The sequence below is a fragment of the Abramis brama genome, assembly GCF_963993115.1.
Source record: "Abramis brama genome assembly, chromosome: 19".
NCBI classification, from domain to species: Eukaryota; Metazoa; Chordata; class Actinopteri; order Cypriniformes; family Leuciscidae; genus Abramis; species Abramis brama.
This window is the reverse complement of record NC_139981.1, coordinates 16,721,574-16,744,221: the sequence shown is the minus strand read 5'-3', so window position 1 is coordinate 16,744,221 and position 22,648 is coordinate 16,721,574. Positions and strand designations below refer to the sequence as shown.

The window sequence follows — 22,648 nt, the reverse complement described above, 5'->3', positions numbered from 1 at the left end:
ACCCATTATGCTCCAAAATGCTAGGTAGGCAGCTCAATAGGACATGGAACTGAGCTAATGTTTGGTGAAGTTAAATATCTGTTATCTTGCCAAAGGCCAAACCCCACTAAAAGAATTACACAATCTATGTCTTGCCCACTTCTTATTCACAGAATGCATTGGATATTTAACTAGTGCACAGCTTTGGAAAGTGGGAAGATTTCAAACCCAATGAGTACATCTAGAAAGTAAATGTGGCTGGAATACATCACACAAGCCATATTTTCAAACGTCCTCAGAGACATTTTCTTTCACCCTCTCCCTCAATCTGTGGGAGTATCAGACAGATGCCACAGTGAATTGGCAGACATGCCGACTGACCTTCCTGGAACACTCAGTGAAAATAAGCAACCCTGCCTTCCACATGACCATACTGTGTCTGCCCTTCATCATCACCTCACTGAGACTATCATATCACCTTACCTGACCTATAAAAGCAATAAAACAGAAACCCAACAGCAAATACTGTCCAATGGAGAACACTATAGAGAAAGTTAAGAGATATTTTTACTGATAACTAGAATGACAAACTATCAGTTATGCAATAATTTAGTCTCTTATGCAACAAAACGAAAAAAGAACATGATTATGAATTGTATAGCTTAAGTCGCATATAACCAGTTTATTTGAAAATACTGGGTCCCTCAGCCAAATTTGTACAAATTCCTCCTCAATTCATCCATCCTAAATACTTCAATCTGTAAATGCAGGTCTTTCCCAGTGAGTGTAAGCAGCTTAAAGGAGAACTTCCCAACAGTCTTCATAGAGAGATTTGTGTAATACCGCCACACACAAGCCAGAAAAATGCACACTTGTTATGGGTACACAAGAAGAGACAAGAAAAACGCAAGGTGTATAACAAGGAAGCTTCATGCCAGAGCCAAAATTCTTAAAGCCAAGAAATTATTTTAAGAGTTTAACCTTTTTTTAATTGACTATTTTAGCCACATCTACACTTTACTGCCTAATTTAGACAGAATTCCACCATCCAAATCAGTTCAACAAAATTCCAAAATTCCCCCCCAGTGCCAAAAAAATTGAAAAATGCCAGCGGATGCTATCTGGGCCTGCTAAGAGGGACGTTGATCCACAGCTGATGTGATTGTGGCTTGGTGAGGTCTATAAAACAGGTCTTCCCTTAGTGCTCAATGGCCGGCAGTACAGCAGGCATGTGCTCAACAGCGCACTACTATTAACTAATGACACAGGGCAGGTCCTCACGTACGAGAGGCTCACATGTTAATTAAGGCCAGAGTGTGTGCAGTCTACACACACACACACACACACACACACAAGTAGGACTTATTAACCCCTAACTGAGGCTAACAGGCCACAAAGTGACCACTGCTCACACCGTATGACGTAACCACTCTGGACTCTCTCCAGCACAACAAACACACACACTTACACAAACAACCACAAAAGAGCTGCTCAAACAGATGAAACTGATATTTCTCATTTTCTCATATTTATGTTCTCATACATAAATAAACGATCACATGTCGGTGTCTGTTTCTGTCAGTGACAGACGTAATGCGCTTCCTACAGTGCAGTAACATCCGCACAATGCGTGCTGGCTGACTTTCTGCTGTGTGTTTGAGAGAATCAAAACAGCTTGATGCTCTTTTGAATTGGAAAGGATTTTGAAGCACACGGCACAGTGCATTGTCGCTACAGATTCGGCTAAAATGGAAATGAATGACTGCGATGAAACGGGGAAGAGCTGACAGAAAGACCGGCACACGACAAAGGGCAGCTCCAGAAGTGAGTGACATATGGATGAAGGCTGTGTTTTGAACATAAAATACCACAAAAAATGGGACGTCATTCTTGTTCAATGAGCTGCACAGTCTGGGAAAAAAGCTGGAAACCAGGGCTGGAATCCTACAGTGCCTGCGCAATAGATGACGGGAGAAAATCCCGGGATAATCTGAGATGACAGTGCAGCCCATGCGTCTGTGAAACAGGTATGGATGCTCAGTCAGAAGCCGATGACCCCCCACATACACACACACCCCCGCAACAAAGGAAGCACATCAAAAGCATCTGCGTCACCGTGATTCATCTCCTGTGACTGCGTACAAATGAATAAAAAAAGAAAACAGAATGAATGCCCAGGGTGACGATGAAGAGAGAGAGAGAGAGAGAGAGAAAGAGAGAGAGAGAGCTCTCCACTAGATGTGTTTCACAAGCCAAACAATGCTAGAACACAGAAGAGTACCTGTGTCACTCTGACATCTCCTGCAGGTGGTGGTTTCTGTAGGGTTCAAATTCAACATTTTACTCAAGGGGGCAAAGCAATATTAAGACAAGATAGTATTAGTAAGCAGAGTTGACATCATCAATGGGTGAGCTGATGTCCTGGTTGAATTGATGGGACTTAACGGGACCCTGGTTCTGTTTTGGTCTGCTGTGCGATATACTGACTTCTCATCTTAGAGGAAGAAATGATCTAAAATCAATGCATTCGCTGAAATATTCCAGGTGCTTGCACATTTGTCAGAAATTTCAAGCTGAGCAACTCAAAAGAATTTTAAACGCATTTTGGTCCTTCACAATAATATCATCACTAATAAAATTATTACGCTGATACATTTTTAAAGTATTAACAAACAGTATTTGATTCTTTTGAATTCTAAAACCCTAACACGACATTCCAACATCTACAAATCTAAATGTGTTAAAAATACACCACAGAATATATGACACATCATTTTAATTACAGTTATGATAAATATGCATAAATCTTGACGATGCTTCATATGACTAACAGACTTGTCACTGTATGAGGAAACATCTAAATATCAAATTAGTCATATTAACAAGTTCGCAACTCAACCGTCTACATTTTTTTCCTATAGGCTCTGACTACCCTATATTACTAATGGAACATTTCTGTTGTACTTTAAAACAGGTCCTTGTGACAAGAAAATTCAGGTGCAGATGGTTAAAACTGTTGTTTTGATGATTTAGATGATGACAATCCTATGTGCAGCAATCTTAGCTGTTAGTTTATATCCTTATTCACATTATTATTATTTTTTTTTTACAGATAACTTTTTTATTTAAATATATTTTCAAATGTAATTTCTTCCTGTGATGGCAAAGCTGAAAATTCAGCATCATTACTCCAGTCTTCAGTGTCACATGATCCTTCAGAGATAATTATAATAGGCTGATTTGGTGCTCAAGAAACTTATCAATGGTGAAAACAGTTGTCTGCTTACTATTATTGTGGAAATATCATACTTTCCCAGGTTTCTTTGATGAATAGAAAGTTTTTTGAAATGGCAATCTTGTATTTACTGGTACTTTAAAACAACTGAATGCCTTTTTGCTATTTACACTTGACCCATTAATAAAACACTTACTATTCTATATATCCATTTAATCAATTCTAACTTGTATTTTCATTTGTAGCCTATCCCAAAACATTAGCACAACATCTGCATGTTTAAATAAAGCAATTCCACCAAACACAAACGACACATGGGCAAAGAGCACCGAGCTATTAAAAGCTCCTCACCAGTGAGGAGGAAGTTTCACACATGAACAGCAGGATCCTCATTACAGCAAACTGCATTTTATTTCCCCATCAGCAGAGGCCGAGAGCTTTAACAAAACTTCACAGGAACCCGTAGACTTTGCTCCAGCAGTATATTATCCTTACGATGCTTTAACTGCCACCCTGTAGCAGTTACAAGAAACAACTACTTACTATAAATATCTAGGGATTGTGCCTAGACGCAGACAGTGCTCTAGAAACACAAGAGATGAAGCCAGCTTTCTAAATATACAAACAGCAGAGGCACAGCAAGCACACATCCCCCCACTTTCAGAAATTCCCACGTTCATTCCCCTTTCAAATCGACCCCTACGGCCCATAGAACAAAACCTCGAATGCAATGCAAAATACTTTTCTCCCATCCGATGATTTACAACATGCACTCGCCACCTACAGTAGCCGGTGAAGAGCAAGAGCTGCTCCATGTAACTGGCTGGAGCCAAGCTGTCGCCAGGCTCGCATTAAAACGCCAAAGGACTGACAAAAACACTGTGCCTCAAGTAGGTCAGCTCTCCTCCTGGAGATAATCAAGCCCACTCTGACCCTCTATGTGTGAGCATTTATGTAGGAGAGAGGGAACTAGGTCAAACGCAGTCAGTTGCTACGACTCGATCATGAGCAGGACTCTTTACGAGTTAGTTCCTGCGCATACATACAGTACACCTGCCTTCAACTCATCCGCATGCACTCCGCTCGTCACGTGACTTACCAATGGTCGGGATCGGGCTCTCATCGCAGTCTTCTCATTGCACAGAAAAAAAAGGGATTTTACCAGCAGGCAAAGACGAACCCGTGAGAAATCTACGAGCTTTCTGTCTATCTCGGTCTGATTGTCTGGGGCTCTCTCTCTGTTTTCCCTCTCTTCGCCTGTCCAGCGACTGCACAATGCACATCAATTATTCAGCGGCGGTCTCTGGGTTTCCAGTGCAAAGCCAATCACAGATGGAGTTCTGTGCTAATGGGCTCCTGCTATACCTGGCTCCTCTGCTCCAAGACGTAGCCAACAGGGAATCAGGTTAAGCTCTTCGAAAACTTCAGACACACACACACACACACACACAATGACAGCCTGTAAACTGTCTGCAGTGCAAAACCACAAAATGAACAGGAAGCACCGTTGTGTTTCAAAAGGGTTAAAAAAAAGAAGCAAAAGAGAGAGAGAGAGGGAGAGAGAGAGAGAGAGAGAGAGAGAAAGAGAGAGGGACGTGGGGTGGAGGAAAAAAAAGAAGGGAGACCGAGGAAGAAAAAGCAGCAAATGTCCTCTCACCTCAGATTTATTGTGTTGTAAGTGACGTCCACATGCCTAAAACCCTCGCTCATTTGGAACTGATGGAAGCCACACATTCACACACACACACACACACACACACACATGCATGCGCACACTCACACACACACCCATGCAATACGATGGCCACTTTGCCAGAGGGCGGAAGGGGGGGGGGGAGCATGAGCGGCTCACATTTCAAACTTGCAAAGAGGGGGGCGGGGCCTATCACAGCAGATGGGCTGTATCTTGGCCCGTGATCAAATCATCCAGAGGAAGACTGAGAACAAACAACATGCTCGGATCAATTCAGTTAAAGCTGTGTTCGCGGCCCCACGATTACTGCTATCAAAGCGGGTGAATCCCGTCCATTGGAGAGCTAATCACATGACACCAATGTATAAATCCATCAGACCGTACACACACTAATTAAGCCCGGGGCTGGTGGGCGGCCCTCTTGAGTGTCATGTGAGGGTGAAATTAATGGAAACTGTTAGCTTTTAACGCTAAGTGCCTAACTTGACACTTGCTAACACTGTTAATTACACACATCTAAAAGTGTTGAATATCAGAAAGAGATCCAGCACTTCCCCAGGCTGTCAATAGTGTGCGTCCATTAATGAATTAATACATAGCTATTCTTCAGTTCTTGAATTAGCGTTGCCTAATCTGCTAATAAAAATGCTGTATCAACCGCAGGATTTTTCTTGACGCTGCAAAAAGAGCACTGTAATACATTCCACTGACATCAAATTAGCAATAAATCATTAAAAGCTCCAACATACTAAAGACTTACAATGTAGCACGAAGCATCACACAGTCTCCCAGGCCGGCATTGAAGTGCTGCGTGTGACAGATACCTTTAATATCAAGCTACAAGGGGATGAAATAACTCAGAGAAAATGAGAGATGTCAAGGCTACGGGCTACATGAAAAAGGAGGTGAAGAGCTAAAGCTGGCTCAAACAGGAACTCAAGCTTCCTTTAACTTTTACTGCTAAGCAGTGAGTCATAACCCTCCACCAACACAAACACATCACTCCAACAATTCTCTCTAGCTGTGAACTTAAGTACTTTACAAATGAGCAATCTTATGATAAATACCTAGATTTTTTTATATAAAAATCCACTATAATACCGCATTATCGCTGCAGATTATGAGCTACAATGAAAAAATCTGATTGTTTCTGTAAGAACCAAAAATCTAGCCGATCTGGAGCATCTAGAAGTAACTGAACTGTTGCTGAGTGATTACATCAGAAGGAAAGAAAAGAATATATTGAATGTATTTGTGTAAATGTATTTAAATGTAATATAAATGTATTTAAGCAGAGTCCAAAATTAACTTTTTGTCTCACCTGACAATGGTAGACTTTTTCACTGATCATAAATATTTCTTAACTGCCAAAAAAAACAACTAATAATCAACCATATATATATATATATATATATATATATATATATATATATATATATAAGTAAAAGTACCAATTTTTTGGGAGTTTGTTAAAAAAAATGTACCATTCAACTGACAAATAACTATTTTACTTACATAGCCAAAGCCAACATTCATTCACATTTGTTGCTTGGCGATTGTTAATTCTGGACCTTGAATAAAAGCGCACATATATAAAGGCAACTGTGACCCACTAAGGATGTATCCTTTTGATGTTGCAAACTCAAAGAGACAGTGAATGTCTGAAGTATAAAGTGTGAACTGTATGCAGACAGAGGTAGGCAGGGTTTGCGGTATATCCAACCAACGGGGAGGTCCCGGGCTTGAGTTTCTTGTGTATTTGCGCTCGCGTCTTCTCTGTAAACCATGTGTGTACATGACATGTGAATTACGGCTGGGTGCTGGAAAGCGATCCGTCACCCTCGACATGGCGGATTGGTTGCTCTCCTGACGTGCCTTCCAGCTGGGCTGATTTACAAGCTGCTGACAGACTTCCTATGTAGAGCAGGAACATTCCTCACCATTGCATTGAGAGATTCGTTTCACCCCACAGTGGCCAATATAATATTTTTACCCATCCGCTACTCAGAGTCAGAGAAGAGACGTGTGTCAGCTTTACTTTGATATATAACTATATCTCTAAATAAAATTAAAAAAACAATACATAGGGCCAAAAACTTGAATATGGTGTAAGGTCTCTTACTAAAATGTGATTAAAAATTGTCAAGTGCATAAACTTGCCAACTTATTTTAGTCACAAAACTATGTGACTAAACTTGTATGAATGAAAAAACACTACTGTTAAACAGTTTGGAGCCTGTAAGACTTTTCAATGTTTTTTAAAGTCTCTTATGCTCACCAAGGCTGCATTTATTTGGTCAAAAGTACAGTAAAATTGGTAATATTGTGAAAATTATTTATTTATTTAAAATGTAATGTATTCCTGTGATGACAAAACTAAAATTTTCAGCAGCCATTACTCCAGTCTTTAGTCACATGATCCTATCATATTAATATTCTGATTTGATGCTAAAGAGACCGTTTTTATTATTATCGTGAATATTGAAAACAGTTGTGCTGCGCAATATTTTTGTGGAAAGCGTTATACTTTTTTTCTGGATTCTGATGAATAGAAAGTTTAAAAGAACAGTATATAATATTATATATACAGTATTTTTGTCTTGTTATAAGTGATGCAAACTAATTCTTCTTCTGCACTTCGTGCCAAATCTGCTCAATAACAGACTTTAAAAACACTTAAATTAAGACACACCTTGCAATTATCTTGTCGCAACATCTCACTCTGAACAATGGCACACTATCTCTGCTTCTGTGTTCAGGCACAACGTGATGAGAAGTTGACTTTTTTTCATGAAAGTGTTTAAATAATAGCAGACTTTCTGAATAGGGGTATGCGAGTCAGAAACATGTCCTAATAGACAAACACATTAGCTGTCAGTCTCTCAACTAACCTGTTCTCGATTAAATATCAGCATGACGCATATAAAGGGAAGAACTAGATTTTGATCTAAGCGAGGAGACTGTTGTGACTGACAGCACCGCTGAAATACTATCAAAAGCAATTGTGATGCTGTGTATAATTAACATATGCTCAATAAAAGCGTCTCAGACAAGGTATTTAACGTTTCTTGGTACAGACACAACTGTGTGCTCTAAAGAGGGAGATTTTAGACTAAATTATCTTATTGGACTGGCAGTGGGGTGCCAAACAAAGCCTGGTTAAAAAGTCTGTCAGTAGCTTGTAAGCAGAGAAGATCCGACTAAATAAGAGCGCACACACAAAAACAGAAGCAAACACACCGTGGACAGATAATTCCCATAATCACAGATTAATACGGCCAGATAATCCCGCAGACAGAGAGGTCAGGTCAGCACCCACAAACCAGCACGCACTGACAGACTGCACTTCATTCCCCCACAAGCACCACATCTCTGACACATTCCTGAAGATGATCAGATGGTGATAATGCCAAACATGCGTCAGAGATATAATGCACTGATTATATGTGTCTTTTGTCAGTGCATCATTTGCAATCATTTCTCAATTAGTATGTCTGTTTTCCAGTATAAATACATTAAGAGTAAACATCTTTACGACAAGATACATTTACTTTACTACAAAACTGCATAAGCTATTAAGAGTCTTAAGCATTAATTATCAAAATTCAATGAGGTTTACACTTCAAACAAGAAATACATTTTCGATGGTGTAGTAATAATAATAATAAATAATAATATGCACAATTATTTAAAATATATAACAGTATAATATATATTTATATTATATATTATACTATAATTACACTATTATCCTATATATAAAATAGTATATTATAATTTCTTTAAAAAAAAATCAAATTTTTTCCTACCCCATGATTTAATAAATAACTCAATTTATTTTATTTTATTAATTTACAATTTATATACTATTATATTTTGTAACTCTTTGTACATATTTAATTAATATATATATTAATTAACATATAATATGTAATTAAAAATATATTATACTTTTCTTATTTTTGCTTTTCAAGTAAATTCCTATTTTTACTGGAAAGCAAGACCAATATGCCAATTAAGATTTGTTTTGCAGTGATTATAAATGTGTTCTCATTACCTTTGTCAATTAAAAAATACACTCCAAACATCTAATGAGGTTCTAGTGTGTTTGATTTGCCAAAATCACATATCGAAAAACAAAGGAATCCAATTGACCATTTTAAAGCACTATAACTGGTTAAATGTAACATTAAAAAGAACTCAAAGCATATATATATATATGAATTACATTTATCGTACAAGACATCTTCTAGCATTTATCCATTACAGGTACTTATTCTTTTACGAGAGGCAAATAAAAGTGTAATTCTGAGTGCAAGTGGATGACTTTTGGCCATCCTCACAGGCAAGTGTCAACTGCATTGTATATCACAGAGACAGCGAAACATGACGGATTCATCTTGCAGCCGGTGACTGCCTCTCCACGGCCGCCTGATGTGCATTGATCGTGTAATGTGGGAGTGTCTCGCTTCTCTCAGGCTCTGAGCGCGCCAGACACACTGAACTCCGGTGTGTGGTGTCGGGTGGCCGCCCCTCTGTCGCCATCCTGCCTGTCACTGGCTTTTCGCTGGGGCTGCACTTTCTCGACAAATCCATGAGCCGACGTTCATATCTCTTCTCTCTCTTTTCCCCCTTCGCTCTTTCTGTGTGTGTTTTGCGTAAAGGACGTAGAGCGATAAAGAGAGAAAGAGTAAACGAGAGGGACGGAGAGTGGGTTTATGATTCTGAGCTCTGCCACTGTCGTCTGCGTGTCTGGGGCGGTAGACGCCCTTATGATAGAGGTAAGATGGATGTCCCCATGATGCACTGAGAGGAAGTCTGAGTCATATCTGCTTCCAGCCATTTCTTTATCACCAGCTGCTCTGAATGCAACTATACAGTCTCTGCATGGATTGAAATATCTGAGATATCATGTAAATGATAAATATTTCAGCCATCACACAACTTTCTTAAGCCACATGAGTGTTATTAACAGCAATACTGCCATGATCACAGCTGTTCACTGCAAAAATACATTTCTTAATCAGTATTTTTGTCTTGTTTTTAAGTACAAATGTCCATAAGGCAAGATCAATTATTGGTAACCTGAGAGTAAATAAATTACAAAGTAAAAGAAATAAATATAAATTAATAATATAATAAAAAAATAAATAATAATAATAATAATGAATAAATAATAAATAAAATAAGATTCAGTTTAAACAAGTTTCCAGCATGTTGTTGTTGTTAACTAAAACTATTTAAAGTTTTCATTTTTATTAATTGAAACAAAGCAAAAATAAAATAAAATAATAGATTAAAAAACTTAAAGTACTAAAATGACTAAAAACAAATTAAAGTTAAATAGAAATTCACATAAAATTACTAAAACTTGAAATAAAATTCAAATGAAAACCAAAAATATAAGAATAAAAGCCCAATAAAAATGTTAATTAATAATGTATTGGTAAAAAAACCCCACTATTTCCCAGGAAAAAATAAGACAAAAATATTGATTAATAAAATGATTGCGCAGTTATCTAAAAGGAGGAACAGGAAAAACAAACATCCAGAAACATTTGTTTTTGAAGGCCCAAAGTGTCCTACAGTAACCATGGTTCAAATGGACCGTTTATCTTCATTCTGAACAGCGAGCCGTGTCAGGCCTTTCTCAAATAAAGTACACTCACACACCTCAACCTCAGCATTTGCCGGCCATTTATCTCTGTTTGGCTGATGCCCGTCCGCAATTCACTTTGACAAATGTACAAGAACAGGACACTCAGCTTTGGCTGAGAAGGTCAGGATTTCAAACAGAGCTGATTACAAAGCGTTGCTGCTCTGCTGATGGATGATTGTTGGAAAGTGAACTCTGGCAGCTTATCAGTGAATTATTCGGGGGCGGTTCTGGCATGCCGAGAGCTCCACGTGTAAAATCGTCAGGAAAAGACAACCTCTGGAAGTTAAATCGTCTTGAGGAGATGGGTGAGTGTTGGACAAAGGAAAGTGAAAGGATGCTAATGCATGGCCGTGCGCTGTGATTGCATTATGCCGCAATTAAAAGATTTCCTGTCACATCGCTAAATGAAGAATGTGGATTCATTACAGGCAGAGTGTCTCTGGGTTTTATTAGCAATGATGAGTGAGAAGAAACGGTGCATGAGAGAAGAGGGTCTCACCTGCTGACTTTGGAGTGAACTTGTCGCGGTTTGCCGCACACACAGCCAGGAGCCGATAGCCGAGGTCCAAGTCGAAACCCTGCTGCGCTGCCACGCGGCTCACGACCTGCGAAAAGAGACCACATGAGCGTTAAAACGGGTCTTTGTGAACTCATGTGGGTTCATCTGCATGTGTGCGCCCATTATTTGCATTCACAAGAGAGGTGCAAACACATAGTTCTCCGCTTAAAGTCTGAAGGAAAATCAAGCTGAAATAGTCTAAACACACTCTTTAGCATTAAGGCTATTGAATTTTTCAATAGTCTACATGAGCTGTGTGCAATTAAGCTTCCTTGAAATTCTACCCCAGACTCCCATGAGAGACACGAGAACCAGCGGTATACTCGCATCACCCAGCTACCACCCCCCCACTTCCATGTACACCAAATATCTCTCCAAAAACTACTCATAAAAGAGCAATTTCCCTTTTTTAGTGCAATCATATCAAATATTTATATATGTGCATGAATAATGTATTCAAAGATAAAACAGCCACCTCCACTGATGCAGACTAGTGTTAAGACTGTGTTGATATTTGCAGGGCACGATTGATGAGCTTTCCCCAGAGATCTTTGCGACTGGTGCGCAGACGTCTCTGTTTGTTCCCTGAATACCCTGATCCGCAGAGACCACAGCCCGCACTTGGCCCCTTGAACTCGCAACTCCAGCTTCTTTCAAAGTGTCTCGTGATCTTTCGCGGAACAATTCAAAAGTGTGTAAATAAAACTCTAAAGCCGAATGTAAGATAGAGCTGGTAGGTGACAATGTTACCACACGGAATACAAAACCGAGGCTTTAACTGTGGACTCTCTTAAAGGGACTGTTCACCCAAAAATGAGCATTCTGTAATTTACTCACTATCACATTGTACTAAACCTGCATGACTTACTTTCTACCATAGAACACAAAAAGAGAAGTTAGCCAGAATGTCCAACCTACTCTATTCCATACAATGAATGTGAATGGTGACCAGGTTGCCAGAAATGACAAATATCCACCAAAAAAAAAGTCCATATGGTGATTGTTTATTAATATAGTCTTCTCAAATAATACACTATTTTTTATAGTGTATTAGGACTATTCTCAGGGACCTGGTCAGACAGAGCAAAATAAAAATTATTATTCACTACCATTTCCGTACTGCCCTATATGAAGTTGAACACCAACTAACGCCCTAATAACAACCTCCATCGCCATGGTGAAAGCTAGTGGGGAGTAAAATCATGAATAATGGCAAAAACAAACAAATTAAAGTGCCATGAATATGATTTTTTTTTTTTTTTGAGCGTTATTGCCACAGTCACCATTTACTTTCCTTATTTAAAAAAATTACAGTGTGAACATTCTGCCAAAAATCAAATTTGTATGGTTTGAAGCAACACAAGGGAAAGTTAATAAGTCAATTATTTTTGGTAAACTACTCCTTTAAAATGATACAGCAGAGACCCTTAAATACTTCAGACTGACAATGGGACTCCAAAAACACTGGTTAAGGTGCCTATTTTCAGTTAAGTTATGGATTTAAATATTGCTCTGAATAACATTCAATTTGAAGAATTTCACTTTGTCTCCCCTGTCACTCTCTATTATTCTATCCATCAAGAATGACACAACCAATATAGAATGAGAGGCATTCAACCTTTTGTAATATCTGCTGTAAAATCTGAACGAGGCAGCACATGATCTTTAATGACTCATGTATCACAGCGCTGCAGCTGTGCGCTGCATTTATCCACTTACTAACCTTCTCAATTCTTAACACTCAGCACTTGACGTGCGATTTATGTTCCACAACGGGGGCAAACGTGACTCTTCTTAATCATAAATTGTCATACATCTGCTTCCAAGGTGGTGCAACAAAAACGAGAAATCAAACCTGCGCTGACAGATCCCGATTTGTGATTCAATGGTCAAATAACGGCTTAATGGGATTCTAGGACGGCATCTATGAAACTGAAAACCTAGAGACGTTTTTGTCCTCCAGTTTTTAGGGATTTTTGGACAGGCAGCGGCGCTGCACTCTTGCCAAACTTTAATTTCCTTTCTGCAGCTGCACTTGCCAAACGCAACAGCCAGGCGTTCTGCCATGAGGGCTGGTATAGATTCCACTGCCGTTTAGAAATGCATCCTCTCATAAGCCTTTTCCACATAATCTCTCTTCTCAGAATGCAGGCCTAAAACATTAAGTGATTCAACAGAAAATAAAAATAAAAATTAGAATCACTAAGCCATGCAAATGTCCTCGGTTACAGTTTTGCTAAAGAGCCGAGTGCACACAAACAGTGACCCACAATATAATACCTGACAAAAAATATAATATAATATAATACACAATATAATACCTTCTTTTCAGAGCGAGCACTGCGCAGATATTCAGGGGTTGACAAGAAAAGACAGTGGAACAGCAGAGATAGTTGTCTTCGCTAAAGCTACTGACAGTTTGGAGATGTCATTTATCATTTGGCTGAGTGCTGATATTGTGCAGCTGGGAGACAATGGAAGAAACGCTCCATATGTAGGTCTGCGGAAAGCAGAGAGCTACCTGCTGCCTGAGGGGAAATGTGTAAGACATGTCCACATCTGTCAGCCAACATTCTTATCTCCCCAGTTCTTTCATCTCTCCACCATCCTCACCTGGGGAGAAGAACTTCTCCGCTGCTCTCCGAGGGACCGCACCACGTCAGACAAATTAATTACAATATACAGAGCGCCAACATATACTGCACATCCTTTCGGAGTGAGCACGTGTGGTGTGAAGACGGTGTCTGGGGACACATTGTCATGTACACACGTGACTAACTACAGAGAGGGAGGCTGGACCAAACTCAGGCTGTCAGAGCACGGAGGTCTGGAATACCTGGAGAAAGCTGTCCATTAACATCCTCATTATTTCAAGGGCAGTAGCCCAGCTGGCACAGAAAACCCTGGAAGTTTGTGATGCAGCCAAGTCGTTTTGATTGCTAATGCCATGTGACTGATCAAAAAGTGATGTCATAAAAATGCCAAACAAGTGTCTGTCCTGAGCTGTGAAATAAAAACGCATGTACACTACCGGTCAAAAGTTTGCCAATCAAATATTTGAAAGAAAATACAGTAAAACAGCAATATTGTGGAAATATTATTACAATTTAAAAGAACTGTTCTCTATTTTAATGTATTTTAAAAATGTAATTTATTCCTGTGATGATAAAGCTGAATTTTCAGCAGCCATTACTCCAGTCTTCAGTGTCACATGATCCTTCAGAAAGCAAACATTTGTTATTATTACCAAACTTTTGACGGGTAGTGCACGTTCATTCATTAAAATTGGAAAAAGCTTTAAAGGGGTTCAATCAGTAATTTAATGGAATATTAAATATGGGTTTTACATGTCATGCTTGTATTTAAAGAATAATAATTACATTGTTGATGGCAAAAAGTTGTCAATTAGTTGCAAAGGCTCTAACCATTAGCTCAAGATTAATCTAGATTTGTGTCCAAAAAGACGCACTTTGCACTATGTACTCTATCGTCTAGTGTAGTATGAATAGTATCAGGTTATTTTGTCATCCAACATCAGAGTGATTTTTTTTTAGATTACATTTTAATTAAGATTATGTAAATATAAATAAATATAAATAATTTTAAGACTTACTGGGGGCCCCTAAAAGATTGCTGTGGCCCCCACTGGTTGAGAACCAGGATATATAATGGCAGCTATTTAAGAAAAAAATAAATCTCAGTAAAGATACCTGATGTAAGTCTAGCTAGATCAAACATATTCCGAGAGCCTCCCAGTAAATCATTATCTGAGGAATTCAGATCACAGAGTGGGAGTGGGACTGAAATAAGTCCAGTGGAAATCAATGTAAAATGTCTGTCTGCCCGTGAAAAGCACCTGGACTGGAGGCCTGAATAAGACTGAAGGTGCTAAACACTGGCAGTGTGCCATAATCAATGACTGTCATGGAGAATGTGGGACAGGGGACTACTTTTCAACCTACTGTATGTTCTGCACCACCAAACAGAATTCAATTTGAAAAGATTTGGAAAATTTGTGGAAATCAGCCTACTAGTGGCTTACTTTTAGCTTATTGAGATAGTAGAAATGATTTTAACATCAAAATTAAACATCTCTCTCTCTCTCTCTCTCTCTCTCTCTCTCTCTCTCTCTCTCTATATATATATATATATATATATAAGCAGAGGTTAAAGGAGGGAAGAAAAGAAACAGAGAGATGAGTGGGTGGGCAGAGGGACACGTGAAGCGTGACTGTTGCTTTAACCTTCGTCACTGGCCCCTGACATGAGGACAAGACTTGAGCAGCTGCTGGCTTACCGTCAAGCATCCCATAAGGCTTTGCTCAAAGGGCCGCTGGAAGGCTCGTGGGTCTCCGCACCAGTCCAGCAGCTCTGTGGCCGCCGTCTGGAAATTGGCCGGATTCTGTAAGTGCTGTTTGAAGAGAAGAAATCAAATATTGCATGGTTAATATATTGAAGTTTTTAACCATAAAAGTTCAATACGACACACGTTAGCAATTAAATATCATAATATTCTGTTTACACAGAGAAAACTACACATGCAGGGATTCAAGGATGAGCATCAGTGAGTTCATCCACCTACAAAAATATTTCCACAAAATGATGATTTAGAAAAGCATAAAAAAAAAAAATCATTTTCTCTTAAATGGAATCCTCATGTCAATCTAAACCTGTACAATAGAAGTCAATAGTAACCAAAAATGACTGGTTAACATTTTCAAAATATTTTGGGCTCCACAGAAGAAAAAAATGATACGGAGATGAGGTGAGTAAATTATGACAGAATTGTCACGTTCACAGAATTAATTATCCTTTTAATTTTCTTTTAATAAAATGATGAGCTTCAGATTTTAAATATAGTATATATTCAGGGGTGCACATAACTTTTTTGGTCTGGTTCTCAAGGGAACACCTGGAGAAGCTGTCGTCATCACTTTCCTCCTGACTGCTCTTCTCCTCACTATCTTCTTTTCTCTCGAACATGGTAGATGATGATGATGATGTTTTTTTTTATTAACATTAATGACACAGACAACAACAGTAATATAAGGCTGCTGTCACTTTAAGACCGAATGCACGGACTGAATATACTGACACAAATCCGGTTTCTTTCTCAACTGTTCAACTTCTTTCTCAACTTATGACATAACCGAGAGAATACTTGCCGAGATCGGCATTTTGTGTATGTGTTTGTTCACGCGCAAGTAAACGCGAAAGAGGAATCAATACGGTGTTTGAGCGCTGTCTGAAACGTTTCTCTCTCTGCGTGCGCGCGATAACAGATAACAGCGCGCTAGTCCTGATTTTCGCCTCTTCTTCCGTGTTTAAAAATGTTTGAATCTGTAAACTGGCAAGACAAAACATGTCCAAATGATATGTTTGATCTATTACAAATAGATCAAATGATAAACTTTTAAATGATAAACTTTCACTTTATGATGGTTAAACTTAGCAGTTAATCCGCGAATCACATCCGTGCCGAACCATGGGGCCTGGTCCGTACGGATCACTGATCAACTGCGATCCGTTGCACCCCTAATAATTAATGAACACACATATCATCATGATTGCCATCTTACCAGAGTTTGAGAAAAATCCTACTCCAGTAAGTAAACGTCCCTGTCCCCAAAAATGTTGGTACTCAAAAGCGCTTCCCTCCACGTTTTCTGGTTCGCATCATTTATTTTTACCATGCATGCACACCAGTTATGTGTACCCCTGTATATATTTCAGTTAGCCAAGTGCTCCAGCTCCCCCTGCCCTTTGACTTGGTGCATCTGCACAGCCCTGCAAGAACCCAGCCAGTAACCCAAGGCCTCCTGGTCTGAACGCAGCTGTGCATTCTGGGACAGATCCACTCTGCTGACAAAGAGCTCAGTGTGCTTCAAGGCCTCCTCACACACCGCAGTACGTCCTAATCCAGACTCTTCATCATCTTTTGTCCACTAAGATGTAATAGATCTGCACCTCTGAAAGCCATAGTCAAGCAGGCCGGCCAATAAGGCGAGCACAAGAGGGGGGGCTTTGTGGCAGAATTGAATGAGAAAAGGCTTATTCTCTTTTCCCTACGTTTTTTTATTTATTTATTGAGCGCTGAGGTTGTTTATCCTCCCCCTCAGGACTGCCCTCCCCCACCCAAACTCTCCAGCGACTGGTGGCGCACAAGACATGACAAGAAATTTAAATAAACGAGCAATCTGTACAACCTCTTCAGAGCCTTTGCACGTTTAATGCCCAGGCAATGTTTGGCCGCTCTGAGGAGGAGACTGCGCACTTTGAAGACCATTATACTACGACGGACACCTCCTCTTCCCCGGCTTGCAGCGAAGGAAGCGCCATTGTCTTGCAAGGGCGGCAGAGGTCGCCATTTGAATGAGAGGCTTTGGTGTGTGTGTGTGTGTTGACAAAGAGCTCATCTGACAAAGAGCCAATGTCTACTGCCGCAGAACCCTGCTGAGTAAATCCTGCACAGCATAAGGGATATGCGGGTAGCGAACGTTCCCCCTCTCATAGGAAAAAAAAACTAAATTTTGAGGAAGGCAATTCTTTGTTTAAGCGAACATTCTGATGTCTGGGTCCAACCGTACGATTATCATTGTGATGGTGGGCACTCAGAGCAGTGTGTCAGCAATGAAGGGTTTTTGGCATGATCACAACACAGGTGTTAACGTAACCGTGGCCAAATCTCAGCACTCCACCTTTCCCCTGCCAAGCACACGGTGTCCAAACAGGACCTCTCCACCTCAGGGCAGCTCTGTGTGTTGTGAACAGTCACTCCAGAGGCATTGAGTCATGTTGCTTGACCTGGTCTGGACATCTACAAATCTGATCATTTACACTGCAAATCACTGTATATAAATATAAAGTGGCTGTATAATGGAAGATTTTTCCTGCTGTTTTCCCAGTCCAGTTATAGTAACTGAGATTTAAAAAACACATCACTGTGAAGTAAGCATTACATAAATGGAAAACATGGAAATATCAGGGTATTTTCCAAGACTGGAAAAGTAAAAAACAAACTAATAACATCTGATAACATAAAAAAAACAATCATAAATTTCTATTTTTTATAAATATATATATTTTTTTTCCTAGAAACACTTCACTAAATTATTTAATCATAATACAATTTCTAGGAAATTATTCTTTAATCCAGATTTCCCAGTTTTCCGGTTTTGCAAAGGAAAAAAACAATATATAGCCTATATATATTCCCCTATATATATATATATATATATATATATATATATATATATATATATATATATAAATATAAAAGTAATGATGCTGAAAATTCAACTTTGCATCACAGAAATAAATTATAATTTAAAGTATAATAAATTGAAAATCAATTATTTTAAATTGTAATAATATATCACAATATTAAAAAAATTTCTGTATTTTTTATCAAATAAATGCAGGCTTGATGAGCAGAAGAAACTTCTTTCAAAAACATTAAAAATAGTAATGTTTCCAAACTTTTGGCCTGTACTGTATATAGTGTATTTTTTTAAACTACATTCCTGTTTCTGGAGCAAGAAATCCAGACAAACATTATAAGTGGACTATTATAATATGTATATAATAAGTTGTACAGAATATGACTCTAAATTTACTAAATTGTATTTACTAAATTAAGTAAATAAAACTCATATTAGGTCATTTTATGGAAATAAATCTTCAAATTATTCAACCACATTCAAGACTTCACTCAGACAAAAGGTCAGGATCTTGAAATCTTAAGGGGCAATTGCTCTCATCAACTAATCTGTCAGAGGAAATCCCTGAGCACGAGTTCATTTCTTCAGTCCTACACAGGACATGGACCATGAATAACTGCCTCCTCCAGTATCAGAATACTCCTCAGCAAATTTGTATTCATGTTCCATGTGAATGATAATTTCTTCTTGCTTAAGAAGAAAAGAGAAAAGAAAGACTCTAATTAAACTGAGTCGCTGTGGCATGTTTCACTTATTATTTCTAATCATTAAATTCCTCCTCATGTTCTTGATGGAGAATGAGCCAAGAAAATTGTTCTGATCATCCAAAAGTTCATCATGCATTCAAAGGTAAACAATGTGAATGATAAGAGTTTCAGTTTTAATTAGTTAGCAGAATAAACTGAAGCTGTACAAATAAGGAAAAGAAAACAGAGAAAATGGGGCCACTACTCACAGATGTATATTATACATACTTGTGTATATAAATATATAAATATACATATATATACACACACACACACACACACACACACATAATATGTAGTCAAAATGATTTGGGTGAGTGTGAGATTCAGTTCAATGCAACAGTTCGCTTTGAGTTGATTGTGATGTCAGTCTGCTCCTCTCAGACAGAAGAGGATCTCATTTTGTGTGATTGACAGCTATTGGCTGCTGACTGCTCAGTGTGCAGGCTTTAACTGCTGGTGAGGAAGCCCGCAATGAGAAAACAGAAGGAATTCTGCAGGAAGGGCTCGAAAATGAAACTCAGATGGCAGTTTGAGAGACTGGTTGTATTAGAATAGAAAAAAAAGTCAAAGTCAAGAGAGAAAATGGTCCATTTGATCGACATTACAATCACAACATGCTGATGGCTTCAAGTGGGTGTTAGCCATGAGACTGGACATAATGTTTTACACTTCTGTCATTATAACCAACTGAGTAAAGTTGAGGGAAGAATAGATTGGATGACAGGCAGGCGTATGATTGAGTGACAGGATGACAGAATGATGAAAGGAGGGAAACGGGACAGAGAGGAAAGGAAACACCCCTATTAGATTGAAAGAGTATCAGGTTTTTGACATACGGACGTCACAAAAAATGGAACATTTACTAATTGTCAACATATTGGCATTTACATATAGATGTAGAGGTCATTTACATATGGAAGTCTTAAAGGTACAGTGGCAAAAAGACAGTAGGCGTGTGTCCACCAAAGTGTTATAGCCAGCTCTTCGGAAAACACCTTTTTCAGTTGAGACGCTATATGATACAGAATATCAGCAGAAACGTTATTAGTATCTGATTTCGCAAATAGTTTGTTTCGGAATATAAAAATGTCGACACAATATAACGTTCTTGCTCTGGCACTAGTTTTGGATGCAGAGATGTGCTTGTTGCTGTCATTTGTTATCATTGTACAAGCAGAACATGACGGTTGGTCGTGTGCTATTTGTCTTGCCCCTACTCCACTGTGATTGGACGGCTGGGTAAAAAGTGACAGTTATGAGCGCTGCGTTTTACCCAAAGTTGAACATTCCTGAACTCTCGGCGACCGGTAAAAAATGGCGAGCACCTCCTCAGCTGCTGCAGTTTTAAAAATGTGGCACTCCCATTGAAAACAATTGCAAAAACACACTGGCCTTTGGAAAAAAATGCTTTGGTGGACACACGACCTAAGGGTCCGAAAAACAGTGTAAAACTACAGTATATTACTGATGTTGGTGCAAAAAAAAAAGAGATAAATTATACTTCCAAATACAAATACAGTCTCTGCTTAAATTGAGCTCACTGGGACGGACAACAGTCCTGGAGGCAAAACCGACAACTCTCACCACTATAAATGTGCCATATCAATATGATTAACGAGCAGCAATCGATTGTGTTTTGTCTTTAGTTTTAATCAGGCTCAATCTGCTATGCAAAAAGGAGGTAACAGTATCATTTGTAACCAATTAAATAGGCTCAGAAATTCAATGGATTCTTACATGCTGTAGACATGATCTTATTAACGCTAATATGCAGAGACAACAAAGCCTAGCAGAAAACTGTCAACATGAAAAATTCTGTCTGTAATATTCAAGTTGGCATGTCACATATTTCCATAAATCTGTCAAGAGAAAGCAAAATGTCACACCTACACCGCACACTGCAATTATCAAAGTCTAGAATCACAAGATATTGTCTTGGGTCATATCTACTGTGTGTGTGTGTGTGTGTGTGTGTGTGTGTGTGTGTGTGTATTTGACTAAATTTGTGAATGCCACTTTTTTTTTTTTTCAATGTCCTCACTAGTATAGTGAAACGAGCACATTTGAAGAGGTTTTCACAAACTAAAGTGCTCTTAAATTATTCAAACCTTTGCTTTAAATGTACAGATTCTTACTGATTTGTTTAGAAAATATAATATATAACTCTGATAAAAAATATGCGTCTGTGATGTGTTTGTACATATATACATACATACATAATTTGTCCTCAGAAATGAGTTGATCAGACAAATCATTAGGAGAAAAATCATTATAGTAAACTAGTTAAGTTTTTAATGCTTATGAAGTAAGTCTCACACTCACCAAGGCTGCATTTATTTGATCAAAAATATAGTAATAGCAGTAATATTGTGAAATATTACTACAATTACAACAAATAACTTTTTTTCCTTAAAATATCATTTATTCCTGTGATAGAAAAGCTGAATTTTAAGCAGCCATTGCTCCAGTCTCAGAATATGCTGATTTGGTGCTCAAGAAACATTTTCTATTATTATCAATGTTGAAAACAATTGTGCTGCTTAATATTTTTGTAAAACCCCTAATATATTTTTTATTTGACAATAGACAGTATTTATTTGAAATAGAAATATATTACTTTCACCAATTCAATGCATCCTTGTTGAATAAAAGTATTAATTTCTTAAAATAAATCTTTTGAATGAAGTTTAATAGTAGATATAATAGAAGTATATGGCATGTCTGCATGTGTGTGTGATGTGATGTGTGTGTTTGTGTACACAAGAACAAGCAATCAGCTGATAGGAGATGCTTGGAAAATAGAAGAGGAGGACAACAGTGTTTAGACTCCAACCATATTCAGCAACCTGATATGAGCCAAGCTAATGAAGAACTACAGATCCCCATTTGAGAGACTGTGGAACAAATGAACAGACAGACAGACAGACAGTCATTGCATCACTGTGGTCATCTTCTCCTCACCTGTTTGATGCACAGCAGCCTGTCATTGGTCTGCTGTATGTGCCTGTCCATCGAAGGAATCGAGTTCATCTTGACTGCTGCCTCTTTCTCTCTACCTGGAAGCCATTAAAGTTCTTCTCTCTGAAAAATGGACAGACAAAGAGAGGAGTGTGTCAGGCTGAGAGAAAAAACGGGAGAGCACTTCAGCGCAAATCTGTGATCTCCTCACACGCTCAACAAGGCCCTGAAAGACACTGAGTGCTCAGATGGCATTTCAGTAGTGGCTGAGGAGGAGCCGTCCCATCCATATTTCATGTTGACGTTGTAACTTTGACACTCCTCTCAGTTTCTTACAAGTAAAGCGTAACCGTGATCTTCATAAATCGCCAGTAACAGCACAACTCAGTAAGGATGGAGCAGAAGAAGTGTGAGTATGTGTGCTGAATGGAAGTGTGCGTACACTCCAATCAGACCTCTACAAATGCCTGAACCCATCATTACACGCTGCTAAAGGTATCAGGCCTTACATTCAAGGTTATCAATTTAGCCGTGGCGGGCTGATTTACAGTTGCGTTTGCGTTCGCTGGCAAATAAACACGAGGCCCAGCGCTGTA

The 22,648-nt window shown here is 38.7% G+C and overlaps 1 protein-coding gene across 10 annotated transcripts in view; it reads right to left on the bottom strand.

Moving 5' to 3' along the window:
* Positions 1–22,648, bottom strand: part of zmiz1a (zinc finger, MIZ-type containing 1a) — a 134,325-nt gene that overhangs the window by 19,502 nt on the left and 92,175 nt on the right. For 2 of the 10 annotated variants that reach the window (XM_084092991.1, XM_084092988.1), the window contains 4 exons: positions 22,056–22,175; positions 15,423–15,536; positions 11,066–11,171; positions 2,261–2,296 (listed from right to left, as the gene is read on the bottom strand). In XM_084092991.1, coding sequence (XP_083949117.1) covers positions 2,261–2,296; positions 11,066–11,171; positions 15,423–15,536; positions 22,056–22,124 — 325 coding nt within the window. In that variant the 5' untranslated portion in view covers positions 22,125–22,175. Of the gene's footprint in view, positions 1–2,260; positions 2,297–4,313; positions 4,712–4,871; positions 5,029–5,667; positions 5,823–11,065; positions 11,172–15,422; positions 15,537–22,055; positions 22,176–22,648 lie in introns of those variants that run through there. The other 8 variants (XM_084092992.1, XM_084092993.1, XM_084092989.1 and 5 more) reach the window with 7 other exon arrangements.